The sequence below is a fragment of the Artibeus jamaicensis genome, unplaced genomic scaffold (genome assembly GCF_021234435.1).
Source record: "Artibeus jamaicensis isolate MK-2021 breed Jamaican fruit bat unplaced genomic scaffold, CSHL_Jam_final scaffold_1964, whole genome shotgun sequence".
Lineage (NCBI taxonomy): Eukaryota > Metazoa > Chordata > Mammalia > Chiroptera > Phyllostomidae > Artibeus > Artibeus jamaicensis.
In genome coordinates, this window is record NW_026522030.1 from 18,452,441 (window position 1) to 18,472,656 (window position 20,216).

The window sequence follows — 20,216 nt, forward strand, 5'->3', positions numbered from 1 at the left end:
TTAGTGGCCCACAGAAACTTCTGGGCCAAAGCTTGGCACTGCAGCCTGGGAGCAGTGGAGGGCGTGTTGCTGTACCTTCTCCCAGCCAGGCTGGCTCTGTGCTCCTGGACCCAAGCTGAGGCTCCAGAACAGTGTGTGGCTGGGTAGCAGGGGCAGGGTGGGAGGGTGGCAGCCCTTCCCTGGGGCAGCAGCTGACAAGCTGTCTCGCCGGCCTCCAGGTGGACCAGCGGGTGCTCCAGGACCTCCTCTCGGAGAAGCTGCCCAAGCTGATGGCCCACCTGGGGCAGCACCGCGTGGACCTCTCTTTCATCACCTTGAACTGGTTCCTCGTGGTCTTTGCTGACAGTCTTATCAGCAGTATCCTCCTGCAGGTCTGGGACGCCTTCCTCTATGAGGGCACCAAGGTAGGGCACTGTCAGGGGCAAGCAGGAGGGTCCTGGGCAAGACCCTTAGCCTTTGGGCCTCAGTTTGGCCCCTGGAAAACAGGAGGGCAGTGGCACCTATGAGGACTTTTGAGCACATCTGCCTGGAGCGTGGCTTGTAAACTGAGTGCTTTACAGGTGCCTGAGGAAGCGGTGCAGCCTCCAGAGGTACTCCCTGAAGTTGGGGGAGGCTCCTTTCCCCAGAGACCCGGGAGGCACACCCCCGTTCTGTCTGCTGCCACTCAATCACCTGGGCTCCTCCTTCTCTTCCTCCTGTTTGGAGAGAGCCCTGGATTGGGAGGTTGGCACTTGGGTCTGGTCCCAGCTCTGCCCCAGACCTTGCTAGGAGACCCTGGACAGGCCCTCGCCCTCCGTCTGGCCGTTTCCACGGGGTGGCTGGTAACATATCACATGGCACGGCGTACGGAGAGCCCTCAGCTTTGTCGTTCTGCTGACTCCTGCTGGCACCCCTCGTAAAGACAGTACTACCCCCACTTGGCCCCACTGGGGCCAGGGCCTCACCAAGGGCCTCAGGACAAGGTCACGGCAGAGATGGGACTCAGCCCCAACCCCCAGTATCCAAGCCATGCTCCTTGCTGGGGTTTCCAGTCTCCTTCCCCCACCAGGCCTCCCTGCACATGTGCCTCCCACAAGCTTTCAGCCTCCGCAGCCTGTCCAGGACCCCCGCTGCCTGGTTCTCCTCCCTCTGGGAACTTCCTGCCCTGGCCCCCATGCCCCACCTGAGCCCCCACCTGGTCCCCAGGTGCTGTTCCGCTACGCCTTGGCCATTTTCAAGTACAACGAGGAGGAGATCATGAGGCTGCAGGACAGCCTGGAGATCTACCAGTACCTGCGCTTCTTCACCAAGACCATTTGCAACAGCCGGTGAGAACCCACCCCTGCTCTCTACCACCGCCCCCACCCACACCCACTCATGTGTCCCCTTCCCCAGAAGCCTTCCCTGACCAACCTTTCCTTAGTGGGTTAGGGCTCCCATAGCCCTGAGCTTCCTCCTGCCTCAATACGGATGACTTTAGGTGGAAATTGTCTCCTTCACCACTTCCTCCCTGGAAGGTGAGCTGCCCAGGGGCAGAGGCCAGCGGCCATGGCCGCCTGCCTGGGAAGGCAGGGTTTGTGCAGGCACCGTGGGGCACTGTGCCCGGGGCTGACTGTGCTGTCCCCACCAGGAAACTGATGAACATCGCCTTCAACGACATGAACCCCTTTCGCATGAAACAGCTGCGGCAGCTGCGGACAGCGCACCGAGAGCGGCTGGAGGCCGAGCTGCGGGAGCTGGAGCTGCTCAAGGCCGAGTACTTGGAGACCCGGGCGTCCCTGGACCCAGTGATGCCAGAGGGTTGCACCAGCGAGGACGAGGGGGACGGGGAGGCCTGACTGGCCACTGGTGTTCCCCAAAGCACTTTCTCACTCTCAACCGGCAGGCCCACAGGAGGACAGCCACGGAGCAGGGGTCCAGCCCCATGAGCCCCCATCACTGGGTGACGCTGGGCGAGCCCCTCCCCTCTCTGGGTGCCAGCCTCCCATTGGACCCTGTCTGCCGGTCAGGCTCTCTCCCCACGCATGCGCACCGGGGCTGCTGCCCTTCCTCACTCCCTCTGAGCACTCTGCGTGCAGACCAGAGTGCTGACTCTGTGGGGAGCCTGGAGCGTTCCCTGAGTGTATCTGTGTAAAACAGTGTAAATGTGAGAAACAGTTCCCAAGCTTTGGAACTCACACGATTCTCAGTAACTACCTGTTCCTGGCACTAGCACCTTCCCTGCCAGGGACATCCCGGGCTGCTCTTCCATGTCCCTAGGACCAGTGCCCCCCCCCCCACGCCCGTGAGGAGCTAGGGCCCCTGTGCACATGGGGCTTCTGTCTCTCTGGGTGAGAGCACGTCTCCAGTGCTGGGCGGACCTGTGTTCCAGGCCCAGCTCCTGACTGCCGGGGCCTGTTCCTGAGCCTTGGACCTGTGCCCCCCTTTCTGTTCACAGCCCACCTGGGTGGGAGCGGGGCTCCCCAGGAAACCCCTGCCCACCACCAGGAGGAGTGGGGTATGGGCAGAGAGCCCGGGATCTGTTGTCCCCTGGTCTCCCAGCACCAGCCACACCAGCCTCATAGGCCTCTTCTCAGAGAATGGGTGTTGGGAGGTGGGGAAAGGCAGTGAGAGGGACAGCTGCAGCCCGTCCCCACGTCAGGGCTCCCCAGAACTCCTTTTCAATTCTGGGCTGGTCCAGGCCCTTCCTCAGCAGACAGAGGCTTCCGCCACCCGCTCCAGGCCGGGTCAAGGCCATCAGGTAACTATGGCAGCTCATTTCTCAGTGGAACCCGTGACTGAGGTCAGCAGTCTTTGGTTCAAAGGACTGGGGGTGCCAGATTCTGGCATGGAAACCTAGCTCTGCTCTGAGGCTCTCTGCAGGGCCCGAGAGGAGGCCACGCCCATCACTGGGGACAGAGACTGGCCCTCTGTCACTCACAGGCCTAGTACTGGGTTGGCACATCCGGCTCCCACTTCCCCCACGCACAGCCCTGGACAGCCCTGGGGAGGGCACACTCTGGTTCCCTTCCTACGACATTCACAAGGGACTCCAGGACGCCAGGTTTCCTGCAGATTCTCCACACGGGCCTGGTGGCCTTTCTCCTTTTTACTGTCCTTATATGCCGAGGCCCTTTCATCACCAGACAGTATCTGTGCAGTGTGATGGCTGGACTGGAGGGTCCTGGCTGTGCCCCCAGCAGACTGGGTGCAGTAAGCCCATGGGCCGTCACTGGGAGACAAGGAGACACAGCTGGTGCTGAGCCTGGTGCCCGGTATAGTGCGGTGCGGCCATGGGCAGAGTGCCCCCCCCTTTTTAAGATTTTATTTATCTTTAGAGGGGAAGGGAAGGAGAGAGGGAGAGAAATATCAATGTATGGTTGCCTCTCACACGTCCCCTGCTGGGAACTGGCCTGCAACCTACGCATGTGCCCTGACTGGGAATCAAATCGTAATCCTTTGGTTTGCAGGCCCGTGCTCAATCCACTGACCTACATGAACCGGGGCTAGAGTGGCCCTTTCATGCAGAAGATGCCGGGAGAAGGCCCAAGGCTCCCAGAGACTCTGGGCCCAGCTGGGCCCTTGGACTCCAGCCTTGAAAACCAAATTCCTTCCTCCGAAAAAAGTACACAGTCCCAGATCAGGCAGAGGCTTCCAGATAAATGGCACCCAGCTCTCCTGTCCCTCCTCCCTACCCACTCCCACCTCTTCCTTCTTCAGTCGACCCTCAGCTTCCCCTCCAGCCCTGGCCCATTCTCTCCCTCCCCTGCCTCCCTCATCTCCCACCCTTCTTCCCCTCTCCTTCACAGTCAACCCAGCCCTGTGTAACCCGACCTGTCCCTACGTGACTACACCACAGAATCGCCCAAGCAGCTTTTTAAAAATACTGGTGCTGGGCCCCTCGGAGCCTGTTGCAGGGCATGGGCATTACGACACCCAGAGGCTGGAGGCCCACAGAACAATGAGGACCAATGCATGGGGCCTCCTCCGGTCCTGTAGACGGACGGACAGACAAGAGCCAGAGCCAGGAATGAGAGCTCCCTGCCCTGGAGCCCCCAGCCACTGCAGGCCAAGCTGGGTTTACAGATGAGGGGCGAAAGGGTCAGGCTGGTCCACTTGCCTAGAGTCACACAGCCACGGGAAGTTTAAGCCACACTCATATCTAAAGTCCCTAAGTACAAAACTAGGGAGGGCTCCTCCCTGCTCCCCACCTCTTATATGGAACCTAGAACACCTCCTGAGGACGCAGAGGAAAGGGCGGGCCTGGCCCTCAGCCAGCTGAGTGGTCGGTACAGGTCTGTGGGGTTGGCTCCAGGCAGGGGAGAATAGGAGGAAGTGCCTCCCACCCCACCAGCTGGCCATAGCGGGGACAGGTGGGGGAGGAGGCAGTCCTGACAAGGCCTGGGGCTGCTGCTGCCGCTGTTCCTAGAGAGCCAGCCCACCCTCCCCTTGCTCCCCCTGGAGGGTTTGGGGGCCTACCGCTGGTGTCAGGTTCCTGGCCCTGCATGGCAGCTGTCGCCCCCATCCCCAGGGGCCAAAGCCTTCCAGGGCTGGAGGATCTGATCCCTCACAGCCCCACCTTCCTACCCCAGGGGATGGGACCTCTTGCTCAAAGCATCCCTCTCCAGGCGTTAGACCCCCAGCACACTGAGGTCGGCACTCCATTCTACAGAGAAGGTAGAAGGAGTTATCCAGGGGACCTCCCTGGGCAGAAACTCCCAAGAATACAGGGACTCAAAGCAGGCAAACAGGCCTGGAGGGCACTCTAGGAGCCCCCCACCACAGACCATCTGCCTTCAGGGCCACTCCTCCCCCTCACCTCCTGGGAGTGGCTGCCTCTATTTCCCCTCAATCTCCCAAGGGCACAAGGCCGTTTGGTGCAGAGAGCTCCACACTGGGCAGGTAGGTGGAGAACTTGCCTCATACATACACATCTTTTGGTCCCTTCCACGGCCAATTAAACAAAATAGTCTATGCTGCCACAGAGGGAAGAAAGGTGGTGGTTTCCTGGCCCCTCCCAATCAGCAGTGTGGCTCAGTACAAGGTACTGGCATATAAGCCCAACTTTGGAGCTGGACCTATTATGTGGCTTTCTAGCTAGGAGCCCATGGGCAAGTCACCTCCACTCTGGTCTCAGTATCCCCATGTGTACAATGCAGACACTGGTCCGGGAATAGCCTTCCTTAAATGGACCTGGGTTAGGGGGAGGGGAAGGGCAGGAAAGTGAGGACCCCCCCTCCATATACACACAGCATCTCCAAGAAGGGTCCTTATTACAGAACCCTCCAGTGGCCTCCCCTCTGCCCCTTGGTCCACATGCCCACAGGCCCCAGAGGTCCCTGTCAAACCAGCTTTCCCCCAAACAGCCCCAGCCACCTACCTCCATGGCAGGGGGTGGGATGATGCAAAAGCAAGGCTGGGAGGGCACATCCACAGAGCATCTGGGACGGCTTCCTGGGGAGGCAGGGGTGCCAGTGCCAAGCCTGGAAGGGAAGATGAGTAGGTTTAGGCAGTGGGAGGTGATGCGGCAAGAGAATTCCTCATGGAAGAGAGAGTGCGAGCAAAGGCACAGAGGTGTGTGTGTGCAAGGGGGTGGGAGGATGCGCGAGAGATACTGCCTGCGCCGCAGCTGAATTAAGACATTGAGATGCTTTAGTCTTCAAAAGGCTATGGTGCCCACCCCCCAGGTGTAATTAAAAATAAAGGAAACACTGGACCATAAGTATAAGGAACTCTCACAACATTGTGATTTTTCGTGTGCTTCTTTGGAACATCAAAGATCCAGCTCTGTCATGCTGATACTGAGATGTGCGTTCAGTTGGCCTACTGAGCTGGCCGGCTCTCGGAGTCCCGGGTCAGGGCCTCGGAGCTGAGGCTTGGCAGGCCACACCGCGGGGCTGGGCTCGGGGCGGCAGGCAGGGAGCCTATCAATGGGCTCTGGGCAGGACAGCCGCCCAGGGGAACACCGAGTCTCGGGCTTTGGCCCTGGCTGTTCTTTCTAAGGAGATAAACAAGAGCCCCCAAGTACTTAGCGACTCTAAGCCTCGATTTTCCTCTTATCTGTAAGGTGGGGGTAATCCTGGTGGCGAAATAGAGGAGTTACCAGGATTAAATGAAATAAAACATTCGATAGGACATAGTATGTGCTGTCGCTCACTCAGCAAATGCTGCGTGCCTCCTATGTTGCAGCAGGCATCGTTCTAAGCCCTGCAGATACAACACCGAACAAAACAAGGAGCTTCTCTCAGGAGAGGTGGAGTGGGTATCAGCTTGGGCTCGGGAGCCACGCTGCCTAGTGTTGAATTATAGCTGTGTTCTCAGCTTCCTGATATGTAAAATATATGTAAAATAAGTAACCTCGTAGGCTTGTGTGACGGTTGAGTGAGGTAATGCTTTTAAAGTGCATAGAACAGTTCCTGATTCTGTAAGCTTTAGCTGGTGGTTATTCAAAGGCGCGCCCCAACCCGCATCTCCGGATTCCTAGGGTACTTAGGACCCACCCCAAGCCTGCCAGACTGCGCAGCAGCGCCCCCTCCTGGCTACCCCAAGAAGGACGGGAGTGTCCTTCCGACACTGGGGCGGCGCTGCTTGCTCTTCTCCCGGGTTGAGTTTACCTAGCGCTTCTGTGGCGGGCTCTGCGCACGCACTTTACCAAGCGGGTAAATTAGATCGTCTCCTCTAATTCTCAAATAGCTCTCTGAGGCCGATGCGATTACTGTTTTCATTTCACCAGGGGGAAAACGGAGGCTGCGGAAAGTCGAGTACCTTGTCCGTGCCATGCAGCCAGGGACTGGCGGGATGTGAAGCCAGAAGGGTCTGACTGTCCCCAGCCTTAGCCTGGTCGCCGGGGAGCCCTCCCCAATGACTGCGGCGTGTGCGCGCCTGTTTTGTGCGTATGTGCACGCCCCGAGACCAGCCTCGGGGGGCCAGGAGAGCAGTCAGGAGAGTGGGGAAGGAGGGGTGCCCCCGCGGGGTGCGCGGGCGGGGCTTGTGTCGGGCTCCTGCCCCGCCCACCCGCCCCGCCCGCCAGGCTGCGGGGGGGAGGAGGCGGTGGCTCTGGGCGCGGGGACTCCGAGGGCGGCGAGGAGCTCAGAGCCGGATCCGGACGCCACCGCCACCTGCGCGGCCGTCATCAAGGTAGGGCGGCCCTGCGCTGCCAGCCATGCCTTCCTGGTCTGCGCGCTGTGTGTGTGCTGCGTCCCTCTGCTGCAGCACCCCGGGAGGGATGCTGGGTCAGGGCGCACCGCGGGGTCCTGGCGGGGCACGGGGGACCTGGCTTCCAGCCCCTCCGCGTGACCTTGCACAAAGCACTGCTCCTCTCCAGGCCTCAGTTTCCCCATCCGGATAGAAAGCAATGGTGGCTCCCTCCTCACTGGGCCGTGACGAGAGGCCGCCCCAAGGTTCAAGCTCCCGACGGCTAGGGCCCGGATGGGCACTGTCTGCACCGCCCACCCCGCTCGCCCGCAGCGAGGCCCGCTCACCCTGGGTGTGGCCAGCCAGCCCAGACAGGCCCCCTTGTGGCCTGAGTGCTCCTCGGGACCGTGTTAGGACTCTCCCCCTCCGTATGAAAAGCAGAAGGTGGGAACACCCCTAGGTCCCTATTGAGCCGGCCTGGGCATGCAAGGTGGGGCGGTCAGAGTCTGCCGGCCAAGTCTGCTTCGCAGTCTGGGGCTAGGGGGTCCCTGAGGTGGAGGTGGTGGGGTCCTCGGTGGCAGACTTGCCTGCATGCGCCTGGTTTTAGGAAATAATATGGGAAGTCCCTTAAATATGCTCAGGTGCTGGCACCCAGCTCCATGTCCCAGCCGGATGTGACGGGACCGGCTCACATCAAAGTGCGGACCCCAGAGGCCCCACAGTGCTAAGAGAGCTGTGAGTTGGGTAGGGGGTGGGTCTGAGACAGAGCACAGTCTGAAGAACTGTGGCCCGACGATGCTCTCTAAGTAAAGACCTCTGGCATCTGGTCCAGCCCCTCTGAAAGATTCCTTCCGGAAGGTCTTGCTACCCGTGGCACACCCATTATGTGGGGATCTCACAGGCTGCTCTGGGCACAGATAACATCTGACCCCATAGACAACATCTGACCCCTCCTCCCCAGATCCTCTCACCTCCAAGCTGAATGGCCCCAGGCCCAGCAGTTTCTCCAGCGGGAGCCAAAGAGACCAAAGGCAAGACTCCACCTGGGGCTTGTTTGGAGCCCACTCAAGGCTAAGACCAGAATGTCCCTGCACTTCCTGCGTGCCTTCTGGTCAGCGGCTGCCTTAGAGGTCTGGAGCAAGAGGAGCCAGAGGAGCCCTTCACCAGGCCCTTCCTGCTGACTGGCCCTCTTCCCCATCTTCCGTTGCCTGCCCTGATTGAGGCATAGTTTCTGAGAACCAAATCTGGGCCTTCTGGTCTCCCTTGTCTCCTTCATGACCTGCTTCTCTCCCTGGAGCTTTCTTACAACCAAGAGAAAGCAGGGGCCACCTGTGTCAGCAGAGGTATGTGAGCAGAGGCTGGGTGAGCCACCTTCGACCTCGAGTCTGGGATTTTGAGGGCTGAAGTAAAATGGCCATGCCCTTGCCTTCTGGCCATGGTGGGGCCACACAGGACTTGGAGCTAGACCACAAATGAGTGTTATTAGCCCCTCATAAAAGCAGACTAAGTATATGTGCTGTCGCTTGCGTGTAACTCTGATGCACGGGCTTACGTGCTTCCTAAGTCTCCTGTCATCTCTACACGTGTATAATCTGGGCCCTGTTTCCTGCCTGGCTGGTCCAAGCCATTTTGTCCTGGTTTAAAAGCATGACAGATTCATTATCAAAAACTCATCCCGCCCTGGCTGGGTTGCCCAGTCACTTGGAGCATCGTCCCATGCACCAGAAGGTTGCAGGTTCGATTCCCAGTCAGGGCACACACCTAGGCTGCAGGTTTGATTCCCAATTGGGGCGCATACAGGAGGCACCCTATTGAGGTTTCTCTCTCACATCGATTTTTTTCCTCTCTCTCTCTCCCCCTTCCTCTCTCTCTAAAATCAATAAACATATTCTTAGGTGAGGATTTTTTTAAAGTCATTTCATGCTAATTTTAAAATCTACAGTGGAACTACAAATGTCCAAGCCGACAGGGATCTTCAGAAATCATCTCCTCCGACCCCATCACTTTGCAGATAGGTGTCCCCTGTCCCCAAAGGGGATGCGACCTATCTAAGACCACAAGGCAAACCAGAAACCAAGCCCAGGGATCCTGGTTCCAAGACCAGAGTGTGAGTGTGTGTGTGTGTGTGTGTGTGTGTGTGTGTGTGTGTGTGTAAACACCTACCATTCAGCAAATGAAAGCCGTCTGTATTATTCCTACACTAAAATTAGCATAAGTAAATGTGAAGGATAAGCTTCTCTGCTGACAAGGCTGTCGGGATTCTCCCGTGGGTTTGATCTTGCAGGACAATCTGACAGCTTGCCATGAAGTCCATGAAAATGATCTGAAAATGACCCTTTGCCCCTAGCATTCTACTCTGAGGACTTCCCCCCATAAGGAAGTCACTGCAGAGAGGGGAGGGGAGTGCAACAGCCAGGAGCCTGAGGGCGGCGGAAAGGCCACTGGACTGAAGTCAGCAGGCACAGGTTCCAGGGTGAACTCTGCCTCCCTCCACTCTGGCCTCAGGCCAAGCCCTTCCCCGTTCTTTACCTTACCTCCCAGTCTATGAAAGGGGGTAGATTCAGTGACTACTGGGTTTGTCCTGCTCTGATATCCCCTGTTCTATACTGAAATCTCTTTTAACTGAAGTCTTTATTGGAAAGAGCAGTTAATGTACAATAATGCGAGAGATACCAAATAATGTTTCCACCTCTCTCCACCATCATCGAATAAATCCCTTTGGAGGCAGGCAGCTCGCCTTTTTTCCCCTGGGAAGGGGCTGTGTTTAGCCAGAGCATGGGTTATTTTAGAGCATAAGGTGTTGTTATGTTTATGTTCTTTATCAGAAATCGGGGACAGAGATGTTCAGGAGAAGCAGAAAATAATTCAGCCAGGTCCTCTGTTTATTAAGTCTACAGTCTGTGCCTTGCCTCCTTGAGATGGACAGAAGGTGCTTTGCAATTGCACCTGGAGTGAAGGGCTGGGAGCATGTGAACGCTTATTGGGCACTTCCTGTGTGCGAGGCCTCGACGTGCGTCGCCCCCACCCCCCTGGGGCCTGCTGGCTGCCGTGGGAAACATGTTAGGTTAAACTCTGTGAAATGGCCAATATCTGGCTGCTTTTGACTCACAAGAAATGGCCATTCTATTTGGTTCAGCCTGAATGGAAAGAGACATAATTAAAGGGCAGAATACTCACCACCTGCCTGACTGTCCTCTGCATTGTTCATTGAGTCATTTGACCATCCATTTATTAAGCACCAGCCTGGTGCTAGGTGTTTTCTGTGGGGGAAGAGTCTTGAGAGTAGGAAAAAAAAAGACCTCAAAAATGTGTTGTGAATGATCTTACAATGTAATAAGGAAAAAAAGGAAAAACTAAGTAAAACAGATGGTGATAACCGAGATGGGGCAAATTAACCAGGGTTGTTTTTCTGTCGCGTTTCTGGGGGTGGAAGGGAGGGCCCTGCAGTTTTAACCAGGGTGGCCGGAGAATCGTGGAGACTCTGGGCTAAAGGCTGGGAGGAGGTGAAGGTGTGCACGGGGCTGATTTCTGGGGGAAGGGCTGTGGCCCCAGGGTGCTGGAAGGGAGCGTGGAACCGCCAGTGCGAAAGCCCTGAGATTAGGACGGTGCCCCCCATCCAAGGAAGAGCAGGCTGGGGCAGTGACGGCGGGAGAGGGAAGAGGGGACCGGCGAGAGAAGCCCTGAGTCAGACTGTGCGTCCCGCCCGGGCACCATGGGGTCCTGCAAATTCGTGAAGGAGAGACTGTTTCTATTCCTCTCTTTCAGGGAAGAGCACAGAGGTACAGAGAAGTGCAATAACTGGCTGAAACGCCATCTGGCCCAGGAGCTAGGGTTCTAGTCCAGGGCGGGGAAGCCGAGGGTCAGGGGCTGGCCGGGTCTGACTGTCAGCGCAGCTCCTCTGGGGGCCAGGCAGGAGACTGTGGCAGTGTCCAGGCCAAGGGTGATGGGGGGGGGGGGCAGTGACCATGGGAAGGGGAGGGGGCGCTTGGGGCTGCGGTGAGGTGGGAGGTCCAGCCCAGGTGAGCACGAGGGGGAGGAGGAAGCCAGGCTGCTCTTGGGCTTATTGATTTAGCAAACAATAGCATGTCTTCTGCTCCAGGTACCCTGTCAGGTTCCCCGTACATACGTTAACCCATTCAGTCCTCAAAGCAATCTGTAGGATCGATACTATTACTCATTATTACTCCCATTTTTATGGGTATATTATATCGTATGTAAATTGTATCTCAATAAAGTTAATTTACAAAGAAGTATAGTTGATTTTTCTATTAGAAATCCTTGACAATGGAGAGTTTAGAGAAAGTCAGGAAAAACACAAAAAATAGATTGCCCACATCTTCCCTTCTCATCTCAGACAATCCATTTAAAGATTTTGGTGCATTTACTTGCAGTCTGTTTTCTACCCTCATCCCCATTTTACAGGCAATGACACTGAGGCCCAGAGTGGTAGAGCAGCTTGCCCAGGGCCATGTATCTGAGCCCCTGTCATCTGGCTCCCGTGTTCGGGGCCTGGATCGCTGTGCCAGGCTGCCTGCAGGCAAACCCTGCAGTGCCAGGGTCGGTGGGTTCCATCGGGACAACCCCTCGGGCCCAGCCCGCCTTCCACTCCCCCCAGGTTTCACAGGCAGGGAAAGTGAAGCCCAGGGAGAGGCAGGGCCTTGCCCAAAATCTTTCAGCTGGCTGGGAGGAGCCACGTGAGGTCCTACTCCAACAGGAAGAAATAGGAAGCTGAGAGCCTGTGCGGGTTGATGTGACAGCTGCTTCCAGCCTGGCCTGGAGCCCGGAGCTGGCAGGGAGCTGGCAGGTGGCGTGACCCTGCCCACAGGAGGTACTTGGGGACTGCCAGGGCCAGCCTGCGTTCCCTGGACCCAAGTGTCATTCCAGGGGTGGGAGGCGGCCAGTGATGGGGAGGGAGAGTTTGAGGCCTTGCCAAAACAGGCCTGCAGACCTCCTGGGAGGAGTTGTCTCTTGTACTCTGACTGTACATTTGTTTCTGGCTGTTGGGCCTGCACACTCCTGGGGCTGCCTGCTGCCAGGCCCAGGTCGGCCGCTGCGGGAGCCTTGGGCTGGGGTCTTTCCCTCCCCGCTGTTGCACGCCCCCCTGCTGCCGCACCCCCCCCCCCCGCAAGTGGCATCTTCATGGTGCCCAGCACAGGATGAGTGAGATGTAGACAGAAAGTCCTCGAACTGGATGTGGGGTGTGGAGCTGCTCGGCAGGTGGCCAGCTCCTGTTGCCATTCCTAAGAACACCCCCAGTGGTGGTTCAGGCTGGGGGCTGAGCCTGCCGAGCCAGAGCCCCTCCCATGACACCCCTTCACACCTGGCTGGACCCGCGGAGCCCAATCCGTGCAAGAGAAGCCAGAAATGACCCTCTGGCAATGGCTGGGAGCCCAAGATTACCGAGGACAAGGGACAGACAGGAGCGAAAAAAGCCACACCTCTGAGACGGGAGACCTGAGCTGGCCACTCATGTGCTCTGTAGGCAAGTCCTGCCTGCCCCTTGTGCTCATCCGTAAAGTGGGGGTGCTGTTTCCCACCTTAATAATCATAGCGATCCTCATCCTGGCAGCCATCTACTGAGAGTTTTCTGTACTTGGGGAACATGGATGTGGAAAGAGCCAAGTCCATCCTTGCCTTCAGGGGTGCCCAGCCTGCCGTGGGGAGGATCCCTGGAGGAGGTGGTGCCTGAGGGCTCCCTGGAGGAGGTGGTGCCTGAGCCAGGTTGTTAGTGCAATTTGGAGTCGACCAGACTCTGAAGGAGAGGCAAGCAGAGAGGTCATTTAGTAAATCACCCCACGTCTCTGAGCCTCAGTCTTTTCATCTGCAAAGTGGAAATAACAGCTACCCGCTGTGCCTAATGTACCAGGTAGTTGTGAGCCTCACTAGTGGATGGAGTATGGAAATGCTTTGTAAGCTGTGAAATGCCAGCCGCCTGTTCACTGCTGGGTTTTTGTGATGTCTGGGGCCCCTGGGAGTTAGGGAAATCCCAGGCCAGCATCTGGGTGTGGGAGCACGTCTCTGTTGTGAGAAGCCTACAGTCAAATCCTGCGGGGACAGCCAGCCGCCGTTTGCTGCACACCCCTTGGTGTGAGAACTTGGGAGGACTCCATGCCAGGGTGTGGCAGCCGTGACCTAATCACAGCCCTGCCCTGAGGGAAGGCCGGACAAGTCAGCCCAGAAACCTTTCAGGCCAGAGGCCCTGCATCCTGGTGGGGGCTGGGCGCTCTGGTCAGGCCTGGAGGACGTGCCAGGTGGAGGGATGGAGGGTGGGGGAGCACTGTGAGGTCACCTGTGGAGAGAGGTCTGCAGTGTTGTGTTAACTAGCAAAGCGAAGCAGAGAGCGTGGGAAACATGCCTGTTTTGGAAATGGGGGGAAACGTATCTACACATATGCAAATAATACAGAAATATTCAGACACATCGAACTGGTCATCACTGGATGGCAGGATTTTTTCTTTTCTTTGTTTTTAAGGTTTTATTTATTTATATTTAGAGGAAGGGTAAGGGAGGGAGGAAAAAAGGGAGAGTAACAATGTGAGACAATCCACTGATTGCCTCTCACACGCACCTGGCCAGGCACCGGCCCGCAACCCTGACCAGGCACCGGCCCTGACCGAGAATCCAACCGGTGACCTTTCGGTTTGTGGGACGATGCCCAACCCACTGAGCAACACCAGGGCTTGTCTTTTCTTTATTTTGAACTATTTGTGTGTGATAGACATTGTATTTCTCCAAAACTTTGGCGGCGTGTGATATATGTTACAGTATAATAATAATGTGGATAATAATTGGGCCAAGCTGGCACGGCCAGGCCAGAGGGTCCAAGGAGGCACCCACGGCACAGGACTCGGGCGAGGTCTGGACGCCCCCCCAGTACCGGCCTTCCAGAACAAGTGAGAGCAGAGTCCGGGTGGCTTGATGAATGGGTCGCCCTGGAGGAGGTCTCTGGGTGGGTACCAGGACTCTCTTCTTGGAACAAACTGGGGGTTTTAGGTGGTGGCAGGCACGCAGTGAGCACGGTGACCAGACTGTCCCCAAAGCCATGGTCACCAGGAGCATAGGGTCAGAGCCAGACAGGCGAGGGTCCTGCTGGAGTTCTGGCCACGCCCCCCGATGGGACGAGGACCCACTCAGATTCAGAGGCCATCGGGCTGGGGGAGGGCCTGTGCGGTCAGGCTCCCTGATGTGTTAGGCTTCCACGCCGTCACGGCAGACCCCAGGAGACCCCTTTCCCTCCACGATGTGCGCCCTTGGCTTTGGACCCTGGGCCTCCACAGCCCTTCCTGCCTCTTCACGTAGGAAGTAAAGGAGCCAGGCCACCACTGTCTTTTCCCGGCAGCGGGGCACCATCTGTGGGAGGTGCTGTTACCGTCTAATCCAATGAGAAAGAAAAAAATGGCAGACAGACTCTGATTGTGAGTTGCATTTCAATTTCAGAGATGTTAAAATGTTAAGAACTGTGTCTTGAAATCAGTGAGATGCGACACGTGGCAGGCCCCACACTAGACCAGACCCTTCATGTACTTCTACTCATTCAATCCTACAGCAGCCTCTGGCTAGACATTCTTCTCCATTTGCACAGATGAGGAAACAGGAGCCGAGAGGTTAGGTGACTTATGCAGGGTCACAGATCCAGCAAGAGGTACAACTGGGATTTGAACCCGCTCTAACTAGATTCCACCACTTTGTCCTCATCCGACCCCACAAAGAAAAGGCTTCTGGATTCTGACCCTCGGGAAGAAGAAAATGTTCACACCATGGAGTACATCATATGCCAGTTCAGAAATGCCCCCATGGGCCGGTCAGAAAGTGCCCAGCGCCGTGAGTAATGGGCGGGCCCGGAGCAGGCCCGGGAGGTAATGGACAGGAGGGAGCTCGGAGAGCTCGTTGGCTGGGTCATCAGCCTCGTCCCTGGTACGACCATTACCAGGAGCGGCTTGGCCTGTGGCCCACCCTGGAGAGACACCGCAGAGACTCGTCCCACACAGACATTCCTGGATCCTCACCCAGACTGGCTCGCTCGTTCCTTCCTTGAAGCTATTTTTTAATGTGATGTTTTGAATGGTACCTTTGTTCATGTGTCGATCACTTTCTGCGTGAGAAGCACGGCTCGGTGCTGGGGATACAGAGCAGAGCGAAGCAGACGCAGGCGCTGGCCTCGTGGGCTCCAGACCGTGGGAGATACGGGCAGCAGCCCTGCAGTCCCACAAAACCTGGGCGGGTACTGGATGAAAAGAGAGGGCATGAGAGCGTGCAGAGTAATAGACCTTGTCTGGGGTCACCGCGGAAGGCTGTGGAAGGGAAGGATTTTGAGCTGAGATCGGGAAAGTGAGTTGGGAATGACCAGGTGAGAGTGGGGAGGGGAGCACACAGGGCAAGGCAGACAACCAACCTGTGCAAAGGCCCTGAGGCTGGAGGCAGTGGGCTTTTGAAGAATGAAAAGCAGTGAGTATTGCTCTGACGCCTGGCAAGGTGAAACTGGAGGGGTGAGATGGGCCACGGTTGTTATCCTGGAGAGCGGCCTGTGGTCCAGGGCTCTCTCTTTGGGCCTGAACCTGTTTTCCTTGATCCATCAGAGATACTGACACAGGGCTGCTCACATCTGGCAAGCAGCTGGAGGTGGGGAGGGGGGCATAGTCAGCAAGAGGGCACTTGAATTAGTGACTTTGAAAACAGGTGGAACATTTTTGCATGATGACATGGTGTGGGGTGTTGCCATGAGGAGGGATGGCAAGGTCAAGGCAAGGAGGCTATTTGAAGATAAGATGGTCCTTGTCCACAGGCACAGGGAGGCTGGCGAGGCTGAGGGGACCTGTCTGGGGTCACATAGCTAGGAAGTGGCTCTCGGGGTGCGCTTGTCTGTGCTGTGAGTTCCAGGTTTCAGAGCGCAGTTCCTTTCTCAAATCTTCCTCTGGAGATGAGAACATGGTGCTGTGGAGACTCCCTATAGCCCACCTGGGATTTAGGAGGCCAAGAAGCGAGCTGTGGCCAGCGGGGGGACAGGCAGGAAGACTTCCTGGAAGAGGGAACAGCTTAGCTGAGCCCTTGAAGGAGCTGGACGTGCAGCATGGTGGCAGGGGGTTATTGGCCAAGGCACCACACGAGCAAGCGACTGGCAGCAGGAAGCCTGTGAGCCCCTTTGGGGTGGGCACAGATGTACGCCGGGTTCGGCTCAGTCAGGGGAACAGCGTCAGGCCCTGGCCAGATACCAGCGGCAGGCGGGTGGGAACAGCCACCCTGGCAGGGAGGTGTGTTTTATCACTGACATTGTTCAGACCTGTATGCCCATCATGATGATAAAAAAAAAGCAGACTTTGAGTTGATTTTATTATTTTTAAGCTCTCTGTAGAAAATACACCCCCTTATGGGCTACTCCTAGGCTACCTGTTCCCCTCCCTACTGCCCTTGCCACTCCCCTACTACCCCTTCTTAGCAAGGGGGCCGCAGAGACAGGGGCAGGGATTCAGGCCTACGCCTCAGAAGGCCCAGGCCCAGTGTCTGCAGCTGCCCACCACCACGCTGGGCCTGGGCTGGGAGGCACTGGGACCCCCCAGCTGCAGGGGCTCTAAGTCCAGCAACGTCCAGGCTGCCCTCGGCTGTCAGAGCAGAATCCTCTGGCCTCCTAGGCCTCTCCCCTTAAAACAGGACCTGTCGGAGTGTGAGGACAGCAGTGACACCCCTCAGGTTACTTCCCTGCTCACAGATGTCTAGGGGACCCCATGGACACTCAAACAGCAGGGCTCGAGAGCTGGGCTCGATTAGACCCATTTCACAGATGGGGGAAACGAGGCTTTAGTGTAAGCAGAGTGACTCCTAGAACCGAGGCCTGCTGATGGCCCCGTGTCCCCTGTCCTGATAGCACTTGCACCTATGCTGGGGTGCGCATCTCCCTGCTGCCCGCAGCCACCCTCGGGGCCAGTGGGTGATCTTGCTGCCCAGAATGCTGAGCAGCACAGGGACCCACCTGCGGCCCAGTAAGAGGCCAGTTAGGGGCTGGGCTGTGGCCAGGTCTCGGAGGCAGCTGGTTTTAGCATCAAGACTTAAAGATTTGCATTTTGTCTGGGAGCAGCCACTAAGTAGCCAGGTGACCTTGGACTAGTTCTGCCCCTCCCTGGGTCCTTGTCCCTCACTGCAAGGTGAGGGCTCAGATGAGATGATCTCTGTCGTCCCTGCAGCCTGAAAACCCTCCCTGAGGGCCTCCCCACCTTCTATTCTGGTGGCCTGTAAAGTGAGATGTGTAAGACACTCTTTGGGGTACAGGAAACATATTATGTAAACAAAAAAATAATTTTTTAAATTTATTTTTTATTTTTTTAATTTATTTATTTTATCGATTATGCCATTACAGTTGTTCTATTCCCCCCTTCATTCCCCTCCACCCTACCCCCCGTCCCCACCATTACCCCCCCCCTTTAGTTTATGACCATGTGTCTCAAGTTCTTTAGATTCTATATTTCCCATACTATTCTTGCCCCCCCATCTATTTTCTATCTACTGTCTATGCTACTTATTTTCTGTACCTTCTCCCCCCTTCTCCTCCTCCCACTCCCCTGTTGCTAACCCTCCTTGAGATCTTCATTTCTATGTTTCCACTCCTGATCTAGCTGTCCTTTTAGTTTGCATTTGTTTTAGGTGTGGTTGTTAATAACTGTGGGTTTGCTGTCCTTTCACTGTTCATGTTTTTTTAACTTCTTTTTCTTAGGTAAGTCCCTTTAACATTTCATATAATAAGGGCTTGGTGATGATGAACTCCTTGAATTTGATCTTATCTGAGAAGCACTTTATCTGTCCTTCCATTCTAAATGAAAGCTTTGCTGGATAGAGCAATCTTGGTCTTTGGATTTCATGACTTGGAATACCTCTTTCCAGCCCCTTCTTGCCCGTAAGGTCTCTTTTGAGAAATCCACTGACAGTCTGATGGGAACCCCTTTGTAGGTGACTGTCCCCTTATCTCTTGCTTCTAGGATTCTCTCCTTCATTTTAATCTTGGCTAATGTAATGATGATGTGCCTTGGTGTGTTCCTTCTTGGGTCCAAGTTCTTTGGGACTCTCTGAGCTTCCTGGATTTCCTGGAAGTCTATTTCCTTTGCCAGAATGGGGAAGTTCTCCTTTATTATTTGTTCAAATAAGTTTTCCACTGGTGGCTGTTCCTTTCCCCCTTCTGGTACCCCTATAATTCAGATGTTGGAGCATTTAAAGATGTCCTGGAGATTCCTAAGCCTCTCATTTTTTTGAATTCTTGCTTCTTCATTCTTTTCTGTTTGGCCATTATTTGCTTTCTTCTGGTCCACCCCACTGATTTGAGTTCCAGTTTCCTTTTCATCGCTATTGGTTTCTTGTGCAATTCCATTCATTTCAATTAGTTTCGCCTTCGTGTATTCCTCTAATTTGTGGCTATAATCAACCAGTTCTATGAGGATCCTGATCACCAGTGTTTTAAACTGTGCGTCTGAGAGTTTTGCTATTTCTTCTTCGCTTAGATTTATAGACTCTGGGGCTTTGAGATCTTCTTGAGCCATTTTTGGTCTGTTCGCGCCCGTTAAGTATGAGGAGCGGAGCCTTGGACTCCCAGGTCGCTGGGTTGTGACACTTTTGGGGGGCGTGGTCAGAGCGGGGAAATGGCGGCCCCCTCTGCTGTTTGGCGCCGCTGGGTGAGGAGCGGAACCTTAGGTGGTTCACCAGGGCCGGGCCACTCAGAGTCGCTGGGTTATGACGTTGTATGTGGGGGCGTGGTCAGAGTGGGGAAATAGCGGTGCCCTCCACTGCTGCTCGCAGCAGGGACCCGCTGGGTCCCGTCCAATCGCCCACTCCCTCGCTTGTCTATCCGCACACGAATGCTCGACCACAGTCAACCCGCAGCCCTGCTCCCTCGCTGTTTCCCCGAGGTCGCTCGCTGGGTCTCTCACCAGGTCCAACCCCACGCCTGGATTCCGAGCGCCTGAGTCCGTCTGACCGAGTCCTCCTGTGCAACCCCGCTCCACCAGCTGCTGGTTTCGCCCCTTACCGGTCACGCTGAAGAATTTGTTGTTAACAGACTTCCAAAAAGTTCAATTTTCTGTGTTCTGGCTGTGTTTTCTGTTGCTAATATGGTCCCTCAAAAGGTTTTGGGCTTGATTCCTGGTCAGGGCACAGACCTAGGTCGCACGCAGGTTCCATCCCTGGTCAGGGTGCACACAGGAGGCAACCGATCAATGTTTCTCTCTCACATCGATGTTGCTTCTCTCTCTCTATCTCCCCAGCTCCCTCTCTCTCTCTAAAACTCAGTAAATATATCTGCAGGTGAGGATTTAAAAACAAATCTGTTTAAAAAATCTTCGTTTCTGCCCTGGCTGGTGCAGCTCAATGGGTTGAGCGACGGACTGCAAACAAAAGGTCGCCAGTTTGATTCCCAGTCTAGGGCACATGCCTGGGTTGCAGGCCAGGTCCCCAGTAGGGGGCGCAAAAGAGGCAACCACACACTGATGCTTCTCTCCCTCTCTCTCCCTTCCCCTCTTCCTAAAAATAAATAAATAAAATCTTAAATAAACAAATAAATAAATTGCGGTTCCCACTGCTGTGACCCGGTCTTTATGACGCTGCTGCCATTTCAGACACGCCACCACGCCGATGCCCACACTCTGTTTGAGTGAAGTGTGCTCTCTCCATCTTTCTACCCATCCCTGGAGCAGAGACCCATGGCTACCTCTGGGCCCACAATATGGGGGAGTCTGTCTTGAACTGGACTTGGAAAATGTGGAGTCAGTGGATGTGCCCCAATTTACTCTTCTCCTGTGGGGGCGGCCGGGGCTCTGCTGGCCTTTCTAGCAGCCAAGTCTTTCCTCCTGACAAACCCACCCTGTCCAGCCCAAACCACACTCCAGAGAAATGCAGCCCCCCTTGTACAGATCTGGGGGGGGCCAGCTAGGATGAATGACCCCCGGCCTCACCCTTAGAAGCCCTTTCTTCTCCAGCCATCCTTGGAATGTCCCTCTGAGAATGACCTCACGGACAAGGCGCAGACTGTTCGGTGTGCTGTCCAGGCACAGGATCAAAGGGAGCTTTGTTCCCCGTCTCAGAGGACTGTCCTGGGCTGGGGCGAGGGAGACCTGGATCCTGTTCCTGGCTCTGCCCTCTGTGGGTGGCCC

At 56.0% G+C, this 20,216-nt stretch overlaps 2 protein-coding genes across 4 annotated transcripts in view; both read left to right on the forward strand.

Moving 5' to 3' along the window:
* The window catches only part of TBC1D2 (TBC1 domain family member 2), a 49,851-nt gene extending 44,170 nt beyond the window's left edge, over nt 1-5,681 (forward strand). For all 3 annotated transcript variants that reach the window (XM_037140784.2, XM_037140785.2, XM_053656497.1), the window contains 3 exons: nt 219-404; nt 1,186-1,307; nt 1,610-5,681. In XM_037140784.2, coding sequence (XP_036996679.2) covers nt 219-404; nt 1,186-1,307; nt 1,610-1,817 — 516 coding nt within the window. In that variant the 3' untranslated portion in view covers nt 1,818-5,681. The remainder of the gene's footprint in view (nt 1-218; nt 405-1,185; nt 1,308-1,609) is intronic.
* A 1,327-nt stretch (nt 5,682-7,008) lies between these two features.
* The window catches only part of CORO2A (coronin 2A), a 46,313-nt gene continuing 33,105 nt past the window's right edge, over nt 7,009-20,216 (forward strand). The window contains exon 1 of the mRNA XM_037140782.2: nt 7,009-7,095. The gene's annotated coding sequence lies outside the window, so the exon portion shown is untranslated. The remainder of the gene's footprint in view (nt 7,096-20,216) is intronic.